This window comes from Myotis lucifugus, unplaced genomic scaffold (assembly GCF_000147115.1).
Source record: "Myotis lucifugus unplaced genomic scaffold, Myoluc2.0 scaffold_717, whole genome shotgun sequence".
NCBI lineage: Eukaryota > Metazoa > Chordata > Mammalia > Chiroptera > Vespertilionidae > Myotis > Myotis lucifugus.
Genome location: NW_005871765.1, coordinates 70,961 through 96,218, shown reverse-complemented (window position 1 = coordinate 96,218; position 25,258 = coordinate 70,961). Strand labels below are relative to the sequence as shown.

Genomic DNA, 25,258 nt, shown 5'->3' with positions numbered 1-25,258 from the left:
AGGGGGCCGCGCAAGGGGCCGCCAACTTTCTCTTCACAGCCCCCGACTCGGGCAGCCTTAGGTGGGGAGATGGAGTCTTTGTGCTGCTAAGTCTGCGGGCCCACAGTCCGGCCGTCTGAGCGCTTGCGACCCGCAGACCGAGGACGTGATGTGGCGGGATGGGCACGGGGAGGTGCCGGGTAGCATTTTGGGAAATAGGGCCCGGGAAGGGAGGAGAGGCGTTACCTCCAGGTGAGATGACTCGTCCAGTGCAGATGGACTTGAGTACTTTCACACCCATGGGATGGGGCCCAAGTTCTAAAGGCAAAGCTGCTGTTTTGATGTTCTCAACCAGAAAAAGAAGGCAGTACCAGAGGCTGTGCTGCCTGTAACATAAAAGCTGCACCGAGGCACGGAAGGCGCTATTTTTCTGGACCTTTACGACCCAGGGCAACCATTTCTTCCTGGACCCTTGTGGTTGGTGCCCCCGTATGTGCGGCACGTCTCTTGTATTGACTTTCTCGGATCAGTAAGAAGCAAAACTCAGAGGGCCACCCTCGGGGCTTCTGTAGCGAAAGGGCAGCGTCACAAACTAAGTAAACCAGTGGTTCTCAACCTTCCTAAGGCCGCGACCCTTTAATACAGTTCCTCATGTTGTGGTGACCCCCAACCATAAAATTATTTTCGTTGCTACTTCATAACTGTAATTTTGCTACTGTTTTGAATCATAATGTAAATACCTGATATGCAGGATGTATTTTCATTGTTACAAATTGAACATAATTAAAGCATAGTGATTAATCACAAAAACAATATGTAATTATATATTTTTTCCAATCGTCTTCGGCGACCCCTGTGAAAGGGTCGTTCGACCCCCAAAGGGGTTGCGACCCACAGGTCGAGAACCGCTGCAAGTAAACGATATTGGAAGTGAATCAGCTGCATACAGGTTGTTACATGACCTGACCATATCTCTAAAGATCTTTGCCACGTGTACTTTGGATGTGGAGACTCCAAAGGCTTTTTCCCTGGGTCCCATATAGTTTGTTGTCCTCGTGACACAGGCCAGGAGAAGTCCAGAAAGCCCTTCTTTGCAAAGAATGGGCTGATTTTTCCCCCCCATTTCAAGTTGTCAAGATTTGTCCTTCAGATCAGGAGAGTGGGCTTTCTTTCATTTGTACTACAAACCCATCAAGAGACGGTTGCTTTGATTGTAAAGGTCAGCAAATAGTTTGAGCACCTACTGTGTGCCACGCACTGCACTGGCCATTGCCGTTGCAAAGGTGAATTTCAGACAACAGCCCCTTCTCTCAAGAAGCGTAGGCAGTAAGGACAGCAATTACCTACGTGGCAGCATTCTTGGGATATTACTGGGGCTCTGAGGAGGCCCCCAACCCCACTTTCTGGAGTCCGTGGTTGGCTGGGTCTTAAAAGATGAGTGGTTGTTACCTTGGTGAAGAAGGAGGGAGTAGAGCAGCAGCAGAGAAGGAAATCTATAGTGTTTCTGCTGAGTGGTTCTGTCAGGAGTGTTACAGGGGACTCAGGCCACCATAAGCCTTCTGTGTCTGAGCTTGGCCTTGGGCCTGATGCCAGGTCTAAACTCAGGACCTGTGGGGTCTGGGGCAAGTCATATCAGTGAGTGAAGTGAGCTGGGTTCCGGACTGGAGGGGGTGGTGGAGGGTGCAGTGGACTACCGGTTACGTGCCCTTTGTGAAGAGGGTAGTTGCCATTCGGCTCTGCTGGTGGATAGTCTAGGCACAGAATTGCCAGGTCTGCTTTTTTAAAAGTCAGAATCCATAATTTTATTATGTCATTTGGTTTAAAAATTTGTGGGCTAAACAAACCTCATTTAGAAGTTGGATTATGCCCCCAGGCCACTAGTAGCAACTTTTGGGTGTGAATAAGAGAGCCATTGAAGGATTTTAGACATAAATGCTAATCACTGTGGCTGGTATCTAAGGATGAATTCTAGGCTCAGATCTGGAGGCAGAGGTACCATTAAGTTATTGCAGAAATGTGGGCAGAAAACGTTGAAGGCCTGAATTAGAGCAGTAGTAGGAGGAATGGAGAGCAAGAGCTAAGTTTGGGGAGTGTTTATGAGATAAAGTAGGCATGTGTTTGGGGGGTAGGTGATGGAGGGGAGGGGAGGTGACTGGAAGGAGCCATGGCTTGGGTGACTGGATGGCATCACCTACAACCAAGGTGGACAGTGCAGGAAGAATTGGTGCGGAGCAGAGAGGAATGTGTCTGATTTAGGGAATGTTGGTGTGGAATGTGCATGGGACATCCCAGTAGACAGTTGGGTATGTGGATCTAGCACTCAGAGGAGGGATCTGGGCTGTGGGTTTTATTGTTGATCCGGCCTGGGAGTTCTATTATTTATAGTTATTTTTGTTGACACTATGTTGGGGAGGGGAGAAGGGTTTTCAGATTGAGCTGCCTGCCCTATCTGCTTTCCTTTCATTCCTAACTACTTGTTCTTTAACACAGTCCCTTCACACAGCATTTTTATTCTTCGTTCATGGTAAACATATAATAACTAATTAATACATTATTTTGTTTTAATTGTGGGAAAGGTTGTGAAGAAGAATGGGTTCCAGAGACCCCATAAGGGAGGGTCTGGCCTGGTTTGGGATATGGTGGAAAACTTCCCGAGGAAGGGACTTTTGAACTTGGCTTTAAAGGGTAAGAAGGAATCGATGAGGTGAAGACAAAGTGACAGGGATAAAGGCTTCTAAGTAAGTTTTCGGGTGGCAGGAGTATCATGAGGGCAAGAAGGAGTACCATGCTGTGGCAGAGCTGAAAAAAAAGGTTCTAGAGAAGTAGGTGGCCTTGAGGATGGAGGGTCCTGTGAGCTGCAGTGAGAACTGGTCTGCTGTATGCGCACAGTGGTGAACCATCACAATGTAGAGAGAGGGCTGGTTGTTTTATCAGAAGCACATTCACAGAGTACCAACTGCAGGTGTGCAGGCAGGTCCTGTTCAGGGCAGCATATGGTGCAGTGCAGCAGCCCTCACCTCCTAGGTATTGCTGGCCCCTCGCTGGGACGCTGGTGGCAGGGACAGTCTGGAGCCTCATATCAACTACAGGGAGGAGATACATAGGAAAGGGTTTAAGCAAATGAGTGATGTGATTAGAGTTATGGTTTTAAAAGATAATCACTCTGGTCAGAGGGAGGACAGCAAGGATTAGAGCTGTATGTTTTACAGGGTAAAGCTATACACTTAAATAGTAGAGTATAATTTAAATGGTTTTTCTATATTTTTCATTTTAGAAATCAGGACCTTTGATATTTAGGAAAATTATGTTTAATTCCACTGACATCAAGTTTTCTGGTAAGTCTTATAAACTAATGTAATACTACCATAACAACATATCATAAACGAGTAACATGTTATAAACTAATACATTAATTGAATGTAAGCTAATGTAACATGGTATTATATTTTATAAAACAGGAAAATGATTTTCAGTGGTTCTAACATATTAAGGGTTTCTTTTGTTTCTGTCAAGTCTTGCTTATTTTCAAGAATGGCTTTTTCTGTTTCAGAAAATGTAATATGATCATTCTTTAAAAACTATAATTAAAGTCTAATAAATTAGGCTTTAGCAAAAGGTATTTGACTTCTGTAAAATTTGACTCTAGCTCTTAGCTTTTAAAACTAGATAAATTTCTTTTATGAATATATGAAATGTCATGATTGTGATAAAACTTTTATGTCCCTCAGTTTTCTAAGTATACATATGATCATAGTATAAATAAAAATTACAAGACACTAACATTTTAACTAATATTTTAAGGCTTATGAAAGTGAAAATATCTGTTAGAGACTATGTTGTCCAGGTAAATACTGCTGTGCAAGGATGACCAAGTCATAGTTCTTGAGGTTTTCAGTATCTTCAATGGGTTTACATTGGATCATATTTACTGTGGTCCAACTCCTGTTGGTGTTTCCAGTAACTTGACTGGGTAAGTTTTTTGCCAGGGCTAAAGTTTTGAGATAAGGAGTATTTTTTTGTTGGGTAACACAGATTGGCTTTCTGAGGATCCAAAGCCAGTACCCTTTTCTCTGTTACCCCATGCTCTGATCATTTGTTGGGTGAGGGCCATACGTGGGTCTTTCCTGAGGGAACCGGGCCAGCCATCAGCTATAAAGCAGAGGTGGTTCAAAGCAGCCTGGTGATATCAGATCATCAGTGGTGATAAGAGCTTGTAAGAGGAAATTGAAGTGCAAGGTGGGTGAGGAAAAAATTTTGGCATCTGATTGCTTTAATGAATTCATGTCTCAATGTCTAGACAAATAAGAAATTACGTGGGGGAAAAAGTTACATGGATCAATGAAACACAGAATTTTATTTATAAACAAGACAATATGTAATGTCAGAGATTAGCCTAAGGGTAGACAGACAGCAGTCAAGACATCTAAAGAAGGAATGAGCAGCAGAAGAAGTTAGGAGCAAAAGCATAAGAAAATGAGGGTTTAGTCAGGCAAAACACCTGACAGTGTCCAATGGTATCAATGGAGAGAGGTCTTGGTGAACTCTGACTACAGCTGTGACATGTGGCTGGCAGGTGCGGATGTAGCATCCACCTGAGCCTCCTGTTCTGATGCCATGCTCATCAGGACGCTTTCTCATCACCGTTGGGCATCCAGGAAGGCATGCTGAAGGGAGATAATTAGTTGGTTATTACCCATCTATTTTCAGTTACTATTCGTTTTAAGTGAGTTACTGAACATTCTAGTTCAGCGGTTGCCAACCTTTCAGACCTCACAGACCACCAGTGGTCTGTGGACCACTGATTGGCGACCGCTGTTCTAGTTCATACATCTACATTGGTGGTGTGGTGAAGGCATGAGATGAGACTGAGTCTGTGTTCTCACAGAGCCAGATTTTAGTGCCTGCAAACTAAGAATTGGTACCTTTAATATGTGGCCATGCAGTTTGGTGGATCAGATGTCTGATTTCCCTTAGGTGACCACTTGTGCTGCTTTATTCAAGATGTAGTCATGAAGTCACTGTTGAAAATCTCTCAATGTTATTCACCAAAATAACAGAATGAAAGAAATACACCAGTGGTTCCCAAACTTATTTGGCCTACTGCCCCCTTTCCAGAAAAAATATTACTCAGCCCCTGGAAATTAATTTTTTTTTAATTTTAATAGCAATTACTCATCGCCCCCAAATGCACCTGTGGCCATCACCGCCCCCTTGGATCTCTGCAGCGCCCACCGGGGGGCGGTAGCGCCCACTTTGGGAATCACTGAAATATACCATATAATTATCTCAATATATTCAGAAGAGCATTAGAAAAAAATCAATACCCATTCATGATAAAAACTCTCAGAAAACTAGAAAAACTTCCTCAATCTGATAAAAGACATTTATGAAAAATCTATACCTAACATACTGTCAGTTCTTCCCAGATTGATCTATAAATTCAATTAATTCTAATCAGAATCAAAGTTGACTTTTATGTAGAAATCGACTAACTGTTTCTAAAATTTACATGTAAATACAAAGGGCCTAGAGTAGCTAAAACAATTTTGAAAAAGAGCAAAGTTGAAGGGATTTTACTATTTGATTTCAAAACTTACATAAAGCTACAGTGATCATAACAGTGTGGTAGTGGCATAAGGATAGAACAAGGAATCAGACTAGAGGCCCAAAAATAAACCCACATGCATAAAGTCCATGGATTTTCAACAAAGGTGTAAAGATAATTCATTAGAGAAAGGATAGTCTTTTCAACAAAGGATGCTGGAACAGCTGGGTATCCACACTGAAACACGGACCTTCGATCGTGGACTTAGAAGCTCTATCCCCTTCTCTGCCCTCCCCTCCTGGTCCCATTTACAAATGTTAGACTTTGATACTGTCCCACAGGTCACTGAGGCCCTGCTACATTTTTTTCTTTCTATGCTTCATTTTGGATATTTCTTTTGTTTTGTCTTCAATTTCAGTGATCTTTTTCTTCTGCAGTACCTAATCTGCCGTTAATCTCATACAATGAACTTTTTATTTTGGATATTGTATTTTTCAATCTCTAGAAGTTTGGTTCTTTTTAAAAATACCTTATTTCTCTCATCAGTATTTTCATGTTTTTCTTTATATATTTGAGCATGTGGAACATATTTATAGTAGCTGTTTTTACATTTTTATCTGCTAATTCTGTCATTTTTGTCATTTACATCATCTTTGTCATATGGACTGATTCATACCATGGATATGAGTCGAATTGTTCTGCTTTTTATATCTAGTGGTTTTGTTTGGATGCTGGATGTTGTGAATTTTGCATTCTTGAATGCTGGGATGTATTTCTTGAACAACTTCGTTCTGGCAGAGAGTTAAGTTTCTTTTGGGTCAGTTCTATCCTTTCCAATTTTATTTTTAATTCTTTCAGGATGGGTCTGGAGTAGCCTTTACTCCAGGGCTGACTTAGCACCACTTCTCAGGTGTGACCCTTCTATGTCTCTCCCTGGTGCTTAGCGTATTGAATGAGGCCTATGAACTCTGGCTCATGGAAACTCAAATAGTGCAAGCCCTATGTAAACTCAGAATTGTGGGACTTCTCCCTGTGCATGGGCAACTACTATGCGGCTAGAGCCTCAAGGGGATATTTGTGCAGAGTTCTTTTCTCCTTCTCTGAGTAGCTCCCAACTCTTGGGTGCTCTGCCCCAGAAATTCTACCAGTCTGAGCCTCTGGAAGTCAGTTTCTGTATCAGTTTGGGTTTCCCTTGGTTGCCTTCACGAGGCTCACAATGGTACCTGCCTCCTGGTATTCATGACCTGTGTAATCCCTGCATTATATCAATGTTGATCTGACCAGTAGAATATGGCAGAAGTAATTTCATGTCACTTATGATGCTAGGTCATAAAAGACACTGTGGCTTCTTTGCCCTCTCTCTGGTGATATGCTGCCATGTTGTGACAAAAAAGAGCTTTGTCTTATTCTAGACTTAATTCTCTTCCATCTGTGTAATATTGTTATCTTCCTTCTGGAAATGCCTATATATATAAAAGGATAATATGCTAAGTGTCCAACTGTCTGACCGGTTGCTATGACATGCACTGACTACCAGGGGGCAGACGCTCAACACAGGAGCTGCCGTGACGTGCACAGAGAAACGACACCGTGGACCTAGTGCCCACAAAGCAACACTCGGCTTCCCCCAAGTTGAACACAGGCCCCGCCACCACCCCAGAGCGACAGCCCACCAAATCGCAGCCGATACTGCCCAGACCCCATGGTGCAAAATGCAGTCCACAGCACAGTCCAGAAACGGTGGTGTGGGCACCAAATAATGACATCACGTGGCAACACCCAGCTTCCTCTCCCTAGTGACAAGTCATTTAACAACAAATGGAACTACGGACCTGGCACCCACAAAGCAATACTCAGCGTCTCCCAAGTGGGACACAGGCCCTGTCACCACCCCAGAGCAACACTCCACCAAATCACAGCCAACGCTGCCGAGACCCCATGGCACAAAATGTGACCCAGTGGCTGTGGGTACCGGGGATGATGTCACGTTTTTGTTGACATTCTGAAGCCGAAATCGTCAATAGTATATGGCTGAAGACCAACTATTGCCACAATGTATCTCTGAAGCCGAAAGAAGCCTGCGTCATCAACAGAATGTATCGGAAGAACAACTATTGGCATAACGTGTCTCTGAAGCTGAAAGAAAGCTACCTTTGGAAATAGTATATCTGTAGGTAATATTAAAACTAGAGGCCTGGTGCATGAAATTCGTGTACTCGAAGGGGGTTCCTAAGCCCGGCCTGCGCCCTCTTGCAGTCTGGAAGCCCTTGGGGGATGTCCGACTGATGACTTAGGCCTGCTCCCCCAGACATCCTTAGCGCTGCCGTGGAGGCGAAAGAGGCTCCTGCCACCGCCACTGCGCTTGCCAGCCATGAGCCCAGCTTCTGGTGCACTGAACACCACGGGGCAGCTTCTGCGTTGAGCGTCTGCCCCCTGGTGGTCAGTGCACGTCATAGCGACCGGTCGTTGTGCCATTCGGTCGATTTGCATATTAGCCTTTTATTATATAGGATATATCTAAACGTGCGATTCTTTGTCCTAAAAATGAGCATGTTCATAAATTAACTGAAGAAATTTTGGGTATACTCAGTGGAGATTTTCACACCTATTTGAGTGGTGATTCCATCGATTCAACAAATGCTAAAAAGGAAATTTTCCCATCAAATTTCTTAATAGTATTACTCCTTTGGGAATGCTGTGTCATAAATTAAAGTTGAAATAAGGTGCAATCATCATGCTACTGAGAAATCTTAATAGTAAATGGGATCTTCGTAATGGTACCAGATTTATGATCACAGGATTGTGACATAATTGAGGCTGAAATATTCACAGGATCTGCAGAAGGAGAGGTTGTTCTGATTCCAAGAATTGATTTCTGCCCATATGACACTGGCCTCCCATTTAAATTAATTCGAAGACAGTTTCCCGTGATGCCAGCATTTGCAATGACTATTAACCCCTAGGGTGCCGGGGAGCGCAATCACGCTCCTCCTGTCTTTCCCCAAAAGTGCTGGGAGCGCTATCAAAGCTTCGAAATGGCGTCCAGTTCTAAGTCTGCTTTTATTAGTGATGATGATATTGCTAAATATGTCAGTGTAGTAAAGGTTTCCTTGAGTTTTTGAATATGTAACTTCATTTACTTGCGATTCATAATTTTTTTCCTAAACTGCTGTAAAATCAGCAAAAATGCCTTGGCAATTTTAGCATAGTTCCTAGGATATTGGTTGGCACTCAAAGGGTTAGTAAATCACAAGGACAAACTCTAGACAGAGTTAGGAATATTCCTACTTGAACCCTTTTTTTGGACATGGTCAGTTATATGTTGCTTTCTCTCAAGTTTGAAGAGCGCGTGACATTAAAGTTGTAAATACTTCATCACAAGGGAAATTAGTCAAGCACTTTGAAATTGTTTTTACTCTTAATGTGGTATACAGGGAGATATTGGAATAAGTTTAATCAATTTAGCAGTCATTGTATCAATGTTTTTATATTTTTGTTGTTTTTATATCATCTTTTTGTTGTTTTTATATCATGCTTTTGTTGTATTTATGTCATGTCTGTTATAGCATGTTGTTATTTATTTCATAATCAATTTATATATTATTTTCATGTACATTTTATTAATTTTCACCTCTGACACTTCTATTATAGAGAAAGGGCGAATAGCGATATTAAAATATTTCTTTTAATTAATTTTCTTTCAATGTGCATGAATTTGTACACCAGGCCACTAGCTTAAAAATAAAGGAAAACTCCCTAGCAGAACATAAGAGCCCTTATGAATTTTCTCCAGTTTCCCCAATCTGCACTCTAAGCATAGCACACTGTTTTTAGATGGGCCTGCTTATGCCATTCACTCACTTTTCCTGAGCATTTGCATGTACTCTCTCATCCTCCTCCTCACCTGGCTAACTCTGGCTACCCCTTCACATTACAGGCCTTCTCCTCCAGCAAGCCTGCCAGCACCCCATTCTTCATACTCTCCTGGGGCCTGTTTAATTGTTAATCTGATGTTTCCTCAATCCTCTATGTAAAGGAGAGGAACTGTTCTAGATTTCCCATTATGTCCCTTCTTGGCACACAAGGGGTGCTTGCTCAGTATTTTTTGAATGACTCAGTGAAGAGAACACCTAAAGTGAAGTAAGCAATGTCAACATGTCTGGCCACTCGGTTGATTTTAACACCGGACTTAACATATAGATGAAATGAACAGTAATATAGCAACTTTTGACTAACCGTGATAATTTAATTTAATGAATTTACTGTTTCATTTTGCAGTGGCTTTTGGAGAAATTAAGTAATGTTTTACTCATTGTTTCATTGAAGTAGCCCATTTTAAATTATATTCTTAAAACCTGAAGTTTACATTGGAGTATGTATATTATTATTGAAAAATGAGACTTTCTTTTTTTTCAACAGTTAAATCATTCAAATGTCACGAGCCTATGAAGTTTACCATAGAGTGGTATTTGAAGCATTATACCTGTCAAGATGAATATGCTAAGCTGGATGTAAGTAAAACACAATTTTAAAAAAATTATATTTATTGAGGTAATATTATTGACATTATATACCTTTTAGGTATGCAACATTATAATTCGATATCTGTGTACTCTATTGCATGTTACCACCAAAGTCTGGTCTCCTTCCATTACTATATATTTGATCCCCTTTACCCAATTTGCTCCTCCCACCCTCTTTCCCCTGTGATAACCACCATACTGTTGTTTGTCTATGAGTTTCTTTTTGATTATTTTGTTAGTTTATTTGTTACTTTTTGGGGTTTATCCCATATATGAGTGAAAACATACAGTTTTTTGTCTGACTTATTTCACTTAGCATAATACTGTCAAGATCCATCCATGTTGTCACACATGGCCATATTTCACTCTTTTTTATGGCTGAGTGGTATTTCGTTGTATATACATACCACATCTTCTTTCATCAAATCATTCATTGAAGGACACTAGGTTGTTTCCATATCTTGGTTATTGTGAATAATGGTGCGATGAACACAAGGATATCTTTATGAATTAGTGTTTTCATATTTTTGTCAAATTATCCAGAAGAGGAATTGCTGGGTCATATTGTAGCTTTATCCTTAATTTTTTGAGGAACCTCCATACTGTTTTCCATAGTGGCTGTACCAGTTTAAAATCCCACCAACAGTGCATGGGCGTTTCCTTTTCTCCATATCCTTGCCAACACTTGTGGCTTGTCTTTTTTATAATAGCCATTTTCATAGGTGTTATGTGATATCCCATTAACACAAATTTTTGATGTATGTAAAGCTATGAAGGAAAATTATGAGTATAAAGATTTATTAGCTCATCAGGTGAAGAGGCTAGAAATATAGAGTATAGTCTTAGAAGTGCCACAGATTAAATTTGGGCCTTAGGTAATACATGCTTTAATTCTATCAAAGCATATGCTTTCTGAGAAGAATACAGATCTTTTCATTTACTTGTATCTTATGAAAATGTTAATAAATTTTAAATCGAACATGTAGGGTCACATGTAAACAAAAATAAATTTAGGAAAGTAATGTAAAAGTTTCACTTCATTAAAAAATTAGTAATAGGGCACCTAGAACTTATGTGAGTTACAGGTAGATTTAATTTGAGCGGATCTCAGAAAGAAGTGAGGAAGGGAAGGAACCATCAGGAAAAGGTGGGGGGAAAGTCGGGGGTGGAAGGAGGTGGCGGAGCTGTGAGAGAGGAAGAGAGGCCAGGCGGGATTTGTCCTGCCCTGGCCTTGCAGCCTGAGCCCCTGAGTCCTCATCCAGGTATTTCTTTCAATGATGCCCTCCATGGTTTCTTTACAGATCTATGTGCTGTTGGCTCCTAGTTTTTGTTTTGTTTTGTTCTTGTGGGTTTTTCTGTTAATCTTCACTGAGGATATTTTTTCCATTGATTTTTAGAGAGAGTGTCCCAGTAACATCCTTTTTAGCAGGCTTTTTTGTTTGTTTGTTTGTTTGTTTGTTTCTGGTATAGGAGCCAATCTAGGATTGTGTTGCATTTCTGTAGCTGTGGTGTGTGTTGTTGTTTTTTTTTAATATATATGCATTTATTTCAGAGAGGAAGGGAGGGGGAGAGAGAGAGAGAGAAACATCAATGATGAGAGAATCATTGATCAGCTGCCTCTTGCACACTCCACCCTGAGGATGGAGCCCGCAACCCAGCTTGTGCCCATGAGGGGAATCAAACCCAGGACCCTTGAGTCGTCAGGCCAATGCTCTATCCTCTTGGCCACACCAGCCAGGGCTAGCTGTGTGTGGGGTTTTTTTGGTCTTTCATGACGTGACATTGATATATTTGAAGTGTACAAGCCATTTATTTTCACCAAATGTCCCTCAATTTGACTATTACTGATGTTTCCTCATGATTAAATTTGGGTTATTTTTTGGGCAGGCATACCAGAAAATCCTGGTTTGTCCCATTTTTTATTAGGGAGTTTCTGCCAGGTTTCTCCACTGTAAGATTACTACTTTTCCTTTTGTTATTAACAGTAATTTGTGAAAAATACTTTTATTTTTATAATATGTTTATTTATATAAATACTATAGGCCCAGTGCATGGGACTCGTGCACTGTGGGGCGGTCCCTCAGCCCGGCCTACGCCCTCTCGCAGTCCGGGACCCTTTGGGCGATTTCCACCTGCCAGCTTAGACCCGATTCCCCCAGGGATCGGGCCTAAGCCGGCAGTCAGACATCCCTTTCACAGTTTGGGGCTCTCATAGTCCAGGACCCCTCGCTCCTTACCACCTGCCTGCAGTGGAGGTGGGAGAGGCTCCCGCTACCACCACTGCACTCGTCAGCTGTGAGCCTGGCTTTTGGCTGAGCAGCGCTCCCCCTGTGGGAGCACACTGACCAGTAGAGGGCAGCTTCTGCATTGAGCATCTGCCCTCTGGTGGTCAGTGCGCATCATAGCGACCGGTCGTTCTGCCGTTTGGTTGATTTGCATATTAGGCTTTTATGATACAGGATGTATCCTCTTTCTTCATCGATCCTGGTTTTCACATCCTTGAGTCTTACCCGATAAATGGATTATTACTCTGATGTTTGCTACTGGTGATTTTCTGATCCATGTGTTCGTCTACATTTATTATCATTCTGCTATGAGAATGAACTCTCTTTTCTCCTATCTGTCAATGGGCTATAACCTATTATTTTGCTCAAATTGTCCCATATTTTGCTAGTGGAAGTTCACCTACCCTTTTCTCGATGACTGGGAGCTGCCATTAGGTTTTATTCCTACATCTAGGAGGGAAGAACCCTAGGTCCTGATGAGCAAATGAGTGTGTCCCTTGCACTCAGTCAGGTTTGCACCTTTGCTCTGTATTGCTAAGTGTCTGGTTTGTCTTTCCTCCTGATTAAATGCTACTTTCTCTCTCTGAGATCTTTAACACTTGGGATAAGATGGAAGTAGCCCCAGGACAAAGTAATGTTGTGTATTTCAAAACACCTTAATCATTTTCATACTGTAAGATTATGGTTGTATTCTGTATTAGTATCTCTGAGCAAGCACATTGGAATGGCTAAGATACTATGATTCGTCAGTTTTACTTAAAATTATATTCTGTATTTTGTTCTGCATATTTTCAAGTGTTCAAAACTGAATATTTTTTAGTATTATTTAAATATTTACACTAATAAAAGAGAAAGATGCAAATTGACAGTATCTTTGTGACACCCACCAGCCAACCAGGGGTGAGTATGCAAATTAACCCAACAAAGATGGCGGGTTAATTTGCATACACAGGCGCCAAAGCAGCGGGGGTGGGGGGATGCTTGCATCATCACCATGGCAACAACACAGGCATTCTGCACCGTCCCAGCCGCTCTGGGCCTCTGGGCAGCATGGGAAAGTGGAAAGGCAGTTCAGGGCCCGAGCAAAGGCAGAAAGGCGGCTCAGACCAGAGCTAAGGCGGTGCCGGCAGCCAGGGGAAGGAAGGCCCATTCTTGCACGAATCTTCATGCATCGGGCCTCTAGTTAAATTTTATTTGTCTTCTTGGTTAAGAAGTGTGGAAATAAATTATAACAAAATTTTACCTTGGGTAGGAGCAGTCACAAAAGCCTGAAAGTATTGACGAAGACTTTTGTGGTAATTATTTCAAGAACATTGAATGTTGGACAACAAAAAATGAAAACATAGATTGCAACAGTGACTTACAGGTGTTTCCCTCATTATATGTGAGTATCTTGTCTTGCCATGTAACACAGAATTTATTTTACTCCCAGTGCATACAAGTATCAGCCTAAATTCTGTTTGACCAAAATTTTTATTAAGGTGCTTAATTTGTTAAATTTTAGGCTTGGCTCTTTGTGATTGTGGTAGCACTTAGTAAGATGTTGGCCCCATTTTCTGTTTCTTTGTCCCCCCTTACAACAACGTCATTTCATGATCTGCTGTCAGTTCATCTCTTTTCTCACCACTCCATTGTCCCACCAAAACCCCACCAGTCAAGGTTACCAGTGACCACGTTGTTCAATCCAGTGGTCTGCTCCTCTTACCACAGTCTGTCAGCATTTAACACAAGTGAATACTCTCTCCTTCTCTATGCACTTGCTCCCTCCCAGTGTGGAAGATCAGATTCGAAAATGTCACCCTCCATCATCTCTGGGAGACATTAAGGCTATGGGTCATTTTAACTTATTTTTTGCTCTGTGAATTCTGAAATGAAAATATGTCTAGTAAAAATTTTAAAGGGATTACTTAAAAATTTTATGAAGTGTAATAAACATATAATAAAGTGGGCTTATCAGAAGTATATGGCTTGACAAATATATTAGCACCTGGAGCTTCCTTTTAAGTTCCTAGTTCTGTCCCCCTACCATGGCCACTATCCTGAGTAAGGGAGTAATTTTTCCAAAGCTGAACTTCGTCACTCATGTTTGGGCTACAGTGAAATTTGTTTTTTGATGTTCTGCTTTCAAATTTTTACTTTTTTTATAACACTTTTTTTTATTAACTGTTAAAATTATTTATCCCCATAGAAATGCAGTAATATAAAATGGGATTATTTATTCTCCTTTCCAGAATAAAGAACTAATTTCAAATATTGGAAATGTTTCAAACCAGGAGGAACAAATGGTAGGTCATTTTATTTGTCTTTACATCAAATTATATACATAAGCTATATAGTAAGACTGGAAGAATCTGCTGATGGATGGAGCACTTGGAGAGTGATATAAAATAGGGTTATTAGAATTGGGAAAGGAAAAAGAACCTTTATTTAAAACAGTATATTTCCTTACGTAGGTCTATATGAATTTTATACAGACTTGCTTCTGTGTTTGTTAAAAATCTCTTTAAAGTTATAATTTAAGCTTAACTTCTTTGTAGTCTTTCTTTTTCTTTAAAAAATAAAATTTGCTTTCAAATGTCCAAGACAGCATAATAAATGGGCCGGTATGTATCGTCATTAAGGATGCAAAGAAATAGGTAGAAACCATGAGTGTAGCATGGAGGGGAGAGAAAATGTGGTCTTTTGGGAAATTGCTAAAAGTCAGAAGACCAAGAAGCCAAGAGGGTAATAAGAGTTGTGTATAGGAACTGAGCAGATTTAGGAGAGCTTACTGTTTGCTTAATGGTTGCTCACATTTCTCATTTTCTTGCACCATCTTAAAAAGTAGCCGGATAGCGGAAAGGTATTCACGCTGCAGGCCACACACTTGGCACTAACTGCCTCGGGAGAGGAGGAAGTGAAAGGGAAGGACAGGAAATAGTCAGCAAGGAGGAAGGTGAGAAGTTTGGCCCGGTTATGTGGGGCCTTGAAGGGGTCATAGACATTACAGCAGCAGTCATAGTCTCCAGTGGGACTGCTAGTAACAGTACCTTGAAGAATTTAAATAATTTAGCCTGTATACGGAATCTGAGTCATTTCTCACGATGTTATCTGACTTCTTCCTCCCACAGTTAATTAAAAAACACATTGAAAAACTGAATGGTGACATTTGGATAAAGTAAGGGAAGAGAAACTATTTGGATGGTGATAGTAAATAACCATAGAGTGGTAATATTAAGGGAAACCTGTAGAAATATAAAAAGTAGAAAACATTAAGGAGTGGAAAGGACTCCTTTTTTCCTCTTCCATCCCTTTGGGTCTGGAAGGATGGTGGTAGAAAACGGGGATTGCTCTGGCCAGTGTGGCTCAGTGGGTTGGAGCACCCTCCCATACACCGAAAGGTGGCGGGTTTGATCCCTGGTTGGGGCCCATGCTTGGAGGCAACCAATTGATGTCTCTCTCTCTCTTTCTCTCTCTCTTCCTTTCTCTAAAATCAATTTTTAAAAAGCGGGGAGGGGGGATCCTTCCACTGCCCACTCTTCCTTTTCTCTGTGTTACCTATTTATGTTTTTTAAAAATGATCCATTTTGCTTATTAAAAGTTGTTTTAAAATGTGATAAACAGTTGTTTGGCTCTGTCTTATGGTATATAGCAATTTTAAAAAATACCATAAAGGATATTTTTTTCCTGTTTCAGGATGTTGTTGCAAGAACACATAGAGATGGGTTTCACATCCTTATTGTTTCTATTAAAACTGGAAAACCTAATGCAAAATGGAATTTGAATGGTACAGTTAAACTGCATGCATGTTTATTATCTAATTACTGTATTCTGTATTTTTGTCATTGATCCAAATCTACATTCTCTGTTAAAACACATTGAAAAATGAATTTCTGTTAATCTCAAAAATGAATAATCTGTTTATTTGGGGGACTTAAAACTTTGTACTTATCTTAATGGATTGGAAATTTTAAATTAAGTTAAATAATTTTAAACTTAATGGTGGGATAGAAAACCATTCTTCCAGATGTTAAAAAAATATTAAAACAGATGGGCAGGCAACATCTTAATTGTATTTGAAGTAAGTTATATTCTGTTTGTTGAAAATGGCCATCGTCAAGGTTTGAAAATTATTTTTCTTTGAAAAGTTTTTTTTAAAACATTAGTTTATAACTTAGGAGTAGAAGTAGCATATCTGGCAACTGTGGCTGCTGGGGTCTATGAGCTCCCCTTCGCCCCACACGCTAGCCCTTCTGTGGCTCATTAAGCCGTAGTTCTCTGTGCCCAGAGAAAGAGCATCCTCACAGCAAGCAGTTTTCAAGGGAATGAAGGCCTTCACACACCCTGCAATGGCTTTTGCTGTCGTTTTCCAGAGCGGCTGCTGGGCTGACAGGAGCCAACAGCCTGTGAGGGTCCTGAAGGTCATTCTTCTTCACCCACTGGGGACACAGAGGGGAAGCCAGGCCCTGTCTCTGAGAGGCGCCCAGTGCAGGGGAGGGGCAGAAAGCAGTGGGGTGAACAGGCATCACTGCAGAGAGGCACAGACTGGTGTCTCGTGGGGGAAGCTAATGACCCTGGGGAGGGTGGTGGAGGGGCCGATGTGGAGGAATGTGAAGTAGAGCCTCCTCCTGGAGGTGATATGTGGGCCAGGCCATGCCACATAGAGGGAGCAGGGACCTTGCTGCCATTCTGCTACCTCGCTGGTCCCCCTTCTTCCAGGTGCTAGAGGCAGGGTTGAGGCCCTGCTCGTTAGAAACTGGAGCAGTTGCTAAGTCCAGTGAGTTCTGCACTGTTCTAGACACTCTGTTTATTCTTAGACACCAACCCAGACTAGGTGCTTGAGGTCAGTCGTTCATCCCAGTGAGTGAAGGGAGACAAAGTCCTCAGGAGGTTGGTGACTCAGCAGGGGCCAGACTGTAGCCAGTGAAACTCTGCTATCTGCATGAGGCGAGATTTGGCCCAGGTTTTACAACCGAGTGTGTACTAGTGAAGGTATTTTGATAAGGTCACATTATGTAACTAACAATCCAATATCTGTGTGTGCTAGGGAAAGATTCAGCATTTGTTTGCTTGCTTTGTATTTTTGGAGTCTTCTGGAGAATGAGCTTACATTTAAAACTTAAGAGAAAACTGTTAATTTAACTGTTTACTTTCTTTATCCCCACCCTCACTTTCACCAGTTTCTCTTTCTATGATGGGGCCGAAAGGATATCTCTCTGCATCAGATTGGCCTCTCATGATTGTGAGTATGTTTTACCATTTTAAAAAAAATGAATTTTGTATCCTAATTTGAAAATTAAAAATTCTAAGAGCTCAGTGACGGTAATCCCTTAGTAGCTAGTGCCCTGACATGCCCTCTTTGTCCAGAGTGACTGGAAAATAAAGGATGAGAGTTGAATGAGAAATACTGATTTTCAAATGATAGTAAGTCTTAGGTGATTACAATTGCTTCTCTCCCTACAGTTTTACATGGTGATGTGCATTGTCTACATTTTATGTGGCTTGCTCTGGCTGATGTGGTCTGCTTGTTATTGGAAAGATATATTAAGAATTCAGTTCTGGATTGCAGCTGTCATATTCCTGGGAATGCTTGAAAAAGCAGTGTTTTATGCTGAATACCAAAACATCAACAGCACTGGGCTATCAAGTAAGTTGTGACTTTCCCCAAAAACACAGTCGATCTCCGGGGCCTCGGTGTCTGAGCCCAGCTGCGAGAACAGCCACGTGGTAGGTGAAGAGGAGGGAGGCCATGGGGAGACCAGGAGTGTGATTCTGATCTGGGCCAGCATGTGTGTCGTCTTCATTCTTTATTTTTCTTCTTGTTGCCTTTCCCTCCCTTTCCTCCCGGGGAGAAGGAAATCTCGTTCCCTTATGGCCAGTCACCTTGACCAGATTAAAAACACAATGTCTGGATGGGGAGCTTTGGGTGCTGCCAGTTTTGTATCATATTTCTCTGTTTCCCTCCCACCCTCTACTTTTTTTCCTCCTAAAAAAAACAAAAAAAGAAAAAGAATATATGCCCCTGGCGAGTAAAATTAGTGGTGCCTGCAGCCTTCTTGCATTGTCCTGCCTCCTCTCAGGCAGAGGTCTCCATGTGAAGTTTGTGTGTGCAGCAGCAGGGGCATGTGCTTGGGCATCCGCAGTGTATGCCCAGACTTCTAGAAGGTAGATAGATGTCTAGAAGCCAGAGAAGTCAAGGAACAGTTCATTCTGTCGCTGAGCCTGGGAAGGGAGAGGCCCCGAAGGGCTGACCGCGCTCAGGGACGTGCTGCTGAGGCGTCAGGGGACGAGCTTGGCTCAGATTGTCCAAGGGCGTGCTTCTGTCTGCTATTCATTTAAAATACTCTAGGGGAGAAAAACAGTTGGAATACAGATAAAACAAATTTGGCATAATGCTGATAATTACTCAAGCTGAGTGATTGTACATGGATTTCATTTACTGTCTCTGCTAGGGAATATTGGTCATTTCCCCAAGTAAAAAGTTTAAAAGGACTCGTACAAGAGAATAAAGAAAGGACAGCATCCAGGGAGGCACGTGGGAGGTGCCATTACTCCACAAGGAGTTCAGTGACATTTTTGTGTCTCTTACCTACTGGTAAATAAGGAAGGAGGAAGGATGGGGCTGCTGCTGATGGCTGGGATTGAAGTGTTCCTGAATGTTGAAAGAGGCAGGTGGTCATCTCTTATCTGTGGAGTGGACTGCGGCAAGGGCAGCCAGAGCCTGCGCCCCATCTGCTGTCCTCAAGCCCTCTGTCTGGGACGACACCAGCAGGGCTTGGGAGACAGACCCCAGACTGCTGTCAGTGTTGAGTCCTGTGGAGAGGAGAGTGCCAGGAGGCTGGGCAGGGGCTGATGTGTGGTTTCCCAGATGGGAATTCTGTTACCGACGCTGTCTTGCTCACATTGATCCTGGAAGAAGAGACTTTAAAGGGGTGGGAGCAGTGACGGTTAAGACCCAAGGTGGCTTTTAACAGTAAGAATGGGTCATAGCAGGTGGACTTCCTTCTGTTGTGCTTCTAGATTGGTTGTGGGAAAACGTATTAAACTGCGTGTATCTGTACCTCTTCAAGGTACTTGACAGGCCTCTTGTGATTTCTTGTGGACAAGGTGGACAAAGGAGCTGAAAGAAGAATAATGAGGTGGTTCACACCTGGTTTCTGAATACTTTCTAATTCTCTCCATCTGCCCTGCCAGCACTCTTTCCTGGACTTCGGGAATAGCCCCAAGCATTTCCTCACCTGCAGTCCAATTCCTGTCTAAGCCATTAAGTACAGCACTCCTGTACTTATAAAGAATAAAGCTATCCATTTTATTTCAAGGGTCACCAAACTACTCTGCCGTATAGTAACTATTTTAGGCTTTATGGGCCATACAGTCTCTGTTGCAGCTGCTCAACCCTTGTTACATGAAAGCAGCCACAAACAAGAGCATGGCTGTGTTCCAATAAAACTTTATTTATAAAAACAGGCCTAGGAGCAGATCTGGCCCAGGGCTGTAGTTTACTGGTTCCTTTTTTACTCCCTCATTTACTATCGATTATGAGCTGCCCTTAGCTTCAGGTTGAGACTCAGAACGTGGCCTACAGCCCTGTGACTGCTTCTTCCTGTCCCGGCCTATTTCCTCGGCACCCTCCTTACTTATGCTCTGCTGCAGACAGGCTGAATTTCACTTCCCAGAGCACATTTAGCTTTTTTTCTTGTCTCCTCTCTGCCCTTGGATGTGCCATTCTTTTGCTTCTCCTGTCTCTCTCCCAGATAGTTTACTTTGCCGCACCTTTAGATCCTGATTTAGATGTCACTTCCTCTGAGAAACTTATCTGGACTCACATGCACCTCCCCGCGAGTGGATTAGCTTGGCTTTCTTCACAATCCAGGAGAGAGTGTGTTACCGCTGTCACTTACCAGGCTGGGTTTCGTCTGTTGACTTGTCCTAACCAGAGTACAGGCTCCTCGAGGCAGGGACCATGGTATCTCTGTTACTGTTGTAGCCACACATGAATAAATGATGAAGACATCCTGAGAAAAGACTAGGGTACAAGGGGGAAGATTGACCATGGAGGGAAGTGCAGGGACACAGGTTTCATGCTGGTACAAGAAAGCTGTGCCCAGCAGAGCCGGTGGGTAGGAGTGACTCCTCCAGCAGATTGTAAACCCCCTTCACTGAGGTTCCAGCATCAGCTGAGTTAGGTACCTTGGAGATCAAATGTGGCTAATCCACCTGAGGTCAGAGGTTGCTGTATGTGCTACATGTTTAGAATTGGTGGCCGGCCTCCAGATGTACACAGAGTGAGCTGATTTCTTCTCCTCAGCCCAAAGTTTGCTGATATTTGCGGAGTTGATATCTGCGATCAAGAGGACACTGGCCCGCCTCCTGGTGATCATCATGAGCTTGGGATACGGCATCGTGAAGTAAGTCCTGCTGTGCTGCAAAGTCATGGCGTCTGTAGTCCTGCAGCCAGCCACCCCCACTGTGACCTGTGAGGCTGGACACCTCTCAGTATCATTACACAAACCCCCTGGGAAGTCTCTGCAAGAACGCGTTCCTCAGGGATGGCCATGCACTAACTATTGGATACGGTCTTAAAATCAAGGCCCCGAGTTGGAATTCCAGTAGCTTTTTTTATAGCTCAGTGAATAATCAACTTTGAGGATATGGAAAAATTCAAATAGTCCTTGAAGTTCAATCCATTTTCTGTTTTCTAAACAGCATAGTTATGCTTTTATGACTATTTGGTCATCTTAAGAGAAGGATCCCCACCAAGTCAGCAAGATTTCTGACTGAAATCCTGTCCTCTCAGCCCCAGCTTCTTCCCAACCCTCTCAAGCAAGTCTTGCCTCTCATCCCTGTGAGTCTAGGGGCCTGAATGTGAAAGAGCTTCTCCTCTTTATCCTCTTCAGACCATTCTTCCCTCTTCTCTAAAACCCCTGACCCCCAGAGCTCAGGCCTTCAGTTTGGACCGCCTGCTCCATCTTGCTTTGGCCCTTGTCACTGTCCAGGTTTCTCCTCTCATCCCTTACCTCCCTGAGCCCTTGTTCCCTGTCTCCACCAGAATTCCCTGTGTTAAGTAACTTGATCTCCTCACCTCATCACCTCTGCTGTCTTGCCCTTCACCTCACCTCTGCTGGGATTCAAGATTTTATGACTCTGTGCACCTGTACCACCACCACCACCACCATCATCATCATCATCATCATCATCATCACAGTTTTAAACAATCCATCATTCAGCTCTCACTGCCTCTCTCCAGTTCACTTTCTCTGATATGTCAGCGCCAGTTACTCTTTGATCCTGGTGCAGCCTCTGGCCTTTGGGCCTCACCTTCCACTAGCCCTCCCCTGTCACGTGTCACCTACCCTTCAGCTGTACATTCCTGACCCTGCAGGGCACTGACATCTTGCAAACCCCTTGGGCCCTTTGCCTGGTCTCCCTGCCTCTGCCATGGTCTCCGGTCAGTCTGTTCAGACAGCTGCAGCTAAGGCAGTCCTTTTAAAATGTAACTCAGGTCTCATTATTTTCTGCTAATTTTTCTCAGTAAAACCCAAATTCCACCTGTGGCTTTTCTGACTGCTGCCCTCCTCTCCTGCCTCCTCCCTTTTGAACATTGCTCAGTCCTCTCGCTGTCTTGCTGTTGCTGTTCCTTAAACACGACACACTTCCTTGCAGTGGAGGGCCTCTTCCCCAGACCCAGGCATGGTGTGCCCCCTCTCTTCCCTCAGTATCTATTCCTCTGTCATCTCCCCAGGAAGACAGCCCTGCCAGGATTCCTAACGCGGCACCCACCCTCCGTTAGAGCCCCACCCTCTATACAAGACCACTCGATGCATACGTTAGCATTGTTGTCTCCCCTGACAGGAGAGGAGGAGGAGTTTTGCCTGTTCTGTGTCCTGTGTTCCCTGAGGCCCCAGTGCCACCCCTGACACAGGCCATGCAGTAAATACTAGCATGAATGTGCACATGCATGTGTGTGAGCTCAGGATTGGTATACTTAGCGAGATTTTAGCCAGGAGAGCTTCTTTTCATTGGGCTTTTATTGAGATTCCTTCTCAGATGCTTTGCTTTGAGGCTGGGGGCATGATACAGCATACAGAGCACAAAACCCTCTGGTTGCATCTCAGGTACCTCCTTGTTCTCGTTATGAACATCAGGTGCCTCGGTGTGAGGTGAGTTGCTTCCAGGGAACAGGACGCTGAGCTGTGTGTATGGGCATAGCCCTTGGTGAGCGCGTCCCTTCACTGTCAGCCTGTTGTGTCAGCTCTCACAGAGTGAGGCCTAACGCTCTGGCTGTTGGAGGGTTCCAGTTAGCTGGCTATCACGAGTCAGAACTCAGAGGACCTAAGTTAGATAGCTAGTCTTACATATGAGCTGTGGATGCTAGGTTAATTTTTACTTAGATATTGTTTCAAAAGGACAAATTTAAATATTTTTTCAAAACCATTTTTTTCTTCTAACTGAGAAGAGGGTGTTTTGAGCTAATAAATTCTGACTTGCAAATGTCATGAAATTTCAGTTCTATTTTCACATTAATTGCAGAAATCACCATCTTTGCATTTTCCCAATTCATTTATATATTGAACGACTCAGACTGTTACTTTAGTTCTTTTGCATTGAAAGAATAAAAATTAAAGTCTTAGCCTTCCCATTTCAGGTATTGAAAGAATTTGGTCTCCGAATACCCTGCTCTTTCTCTGCCCAAGCCATAAATCAGCAGATTATCTCTACCAAAGCATATCCCTGAACAGTTTTTAATTAACGTCAGTAAAAGAATTATGATTTCTGCCAGTGACACTCAGGAATTGCCCTTTAGCTTCCCAGGTTTCTTCCATCTGCTCTTCTGCTATGAAATCATACCTGGGCTGGGTGATAATGTGCAGCACACACTGCCTTCTCGGCAGCAGAACCCTCTGTCGCTTCCAGTGCCAGAGAAGGAGGCCTGTTTTCTGAGCCCATTGCTGCCTTGTTCCCAGGGAATGTGGTGTTTCCTAAAGCAAAGCACCTCCGGTGGGAGTAAGACACGTGATTGGGCGGTCACTTCTCTGTATTGAAATGGGGCCAGTGACTGTGCTTAGATGCATCCATCTTACCAATGGTTTGTTTGTTTTTCTGCCTTTTCTCCTCCTTGTTCCAGGCCTCGCTTAGGGACAGTCATGCACCGGGTAATTGGACTGGGGCTTCTCTACTTCATCTTTGCAGCAGTCGAAGGCGTGATGAGAGTTGTTGGGGTAAGACTACATAATTCACTACCACCCCTTTTGTTTTTGCTATGATTTTCTATCTCCCCAGATGAATTTTTTAAAAAAATACACTTTTTATTGATATCAGAGAGGAAGGGAGAGGGAGAGAGAGATAGCAACATTAATGATGAGAGAGAATCCTGCACACCCTCCACTGGGGATCAAGCCTGCAACCCGGGCATGTGTCCTTAACCAGAATCAAACCCGGGACCCTTAAGTCCGCAGACCAACTGAGCCAAACCAGCTAGGGCTGAATTTTCAAAGATAGGAAATTTATGAAAAAGGCCCAATTTAAGCTTTATTTCCTATGGAATATTTTCCTTGTTAATACTTCCTGAAAGTGAAAGGCAAGGCAGAGCACTTCCTAGAATGATGTGGGACTGGCTGCATCTCGAAGATGTTCATAGTTACTCCTTTGAAGAGCATTTGTCTCTGTCGTTCAGTCTGTACACGTTCATTTCTTCCTTACGCCTGGGCTTAACCATGTATCAAGTCAGGAGAAAGTCGGTTGTATCCCTTACGCACAGAGACTATATATCTCACTGTTAAGTCCCATTTGGTTGTAAGTTTTCTCTGACTCTATAGATGCGCTATTTTGGGGATTCCGCAGAGCCCACTCTTTGAAGAGACAGGAGCAGGTAGTGCTCAGTGGAATGGCTGGTGCTGCGGCAGCAATGCTTTCCTCTCGAGAGAAGTCAGAATAGTTATGTCTGTGATGAACCTTAGATTTTCGCTCTCAGTTTTTCTTACTATAACTGATGGCTGAGTGATTAGGAAAGTTATTTTGTACTTGATTTAAAGAGCCTTGTAATTTTTGCCTGCAGTGTGTTGGCTTAGATGTATAAATCAGGTTACTGCACAGAGCGGTTTATCCATATATTGTCTGTGAGTTCAAGTCACATGTTTGCTCTGATCCTTAAAACAGGACACTTGTCCTATAATGTTAAGTCTCATTCTTCTTCCTGTTGTCTTGATAGTCTGCATTCTGTGTTAGATACCCCTGCTGTTTTCATCTTTAATTCTTGAAAGGGGTATTTATTTTTACCTTTATATAACAAGAACTCTGCATTTATATATCACTTATGGGAAACTAATCTTTATAGGGGGAAAACAAAACAAAAGATATTCCAATGTAGATATAGTATATCCTATTTAATAAAGAGGTAATATGCAAATTAATCCTCAAGCTGTAATGCCATCACAAGATGGCGGTGCGCATAGCAGGGGCAGGGCTGGCTGCTCCGCACGCCTGCTGCCACAGTTCCTGTGGCCCTGTGGGGGGAGCAGGAGGCCTGGCTGCTGCTCTGTGCACCTGCCGCCCGAGTCCCCTCAGCCCCGCTGGGGAGGGGGGGGAGCGGGTCTCCACTGCTGCTCCCCACAGCTCCCCTGGGGAGTCAGACATCCCCCAAGGGGTCCCAGATTGGAGAGGGTGCAGGCTGGGCTGAGGGACGGACACCTCTCCCCGCCCCCCCCCACCCCCCCAGTGCATGAATTTTGTGCACTGGGCCTATAGTATGTTATATTTCCTTAAAACTTCACATAGTTAACATTGTAGATATGTGATTTGCATACACTTCTCTGTCAGCTCTCCATTAGAGTAAGTGGCTAATCAATGGTTTGTTTTCCCCTTCCACTCAGTTCCTTTTCCTTATTTTACTTTCTCCACATCCTTTGCATGCCGTAGGAAAGAGGAGGGTCCATTTCCCTAGTAGCTGT

The 25,258-nt window shown here is 43.0% G+C and overlaps 1 protein-coding gene across 2 annotated transcripts in view; it reads left to right on the top strand.

The window, feature by feature from the left end:
- The first annotated feature begins 3,256 nt into the window (after positions 1-3,256).
- The window catches only part of TMEM87B (transmembrane protein 87B), a 39,454-nt gene continuing 17,452 nt past the window's right edge, over positions 3,257-25,258 (top strand). For both annotated transcript variants that reach the window (XM_006105713.3, XM_023746669.1), the window contains exons 1-9: positions 3,257-3,314; positions 9,944-10,035; positions 13,585-13,716; positions 14,564-14,617; positions 16,008-16,098; positions 17,492-17,553; positions 17,775-17,958; positions 20,620-20,719; positions 23,437-23,530. In XM_006105713.3, coding sequence (XP_006105775.1) covers positions 3,284-3,314; positions 9,944-10,035; positions 13,585-13,716; positions 14,564-14,617; positions 16,008-16,098; positions 17,492-17,553; positions 17,775-17,958; positions 20,620-20,719; positions 23,437-23,530 — 840 coding nt within the window. In that variant the 5' untranslated portion in view covers positions 3,257-3,283. The remainder of the gene's footprint in view (positions 3,315-9,943; positions 10,036-13,584; positions 13,717-14,563; positions 14,618-16,007; positions 16,099-17,491; positions 17,554-17,774; positions 17,959-20,619; positions 20,720-23,436; positions 23,531-25,258) is intronic.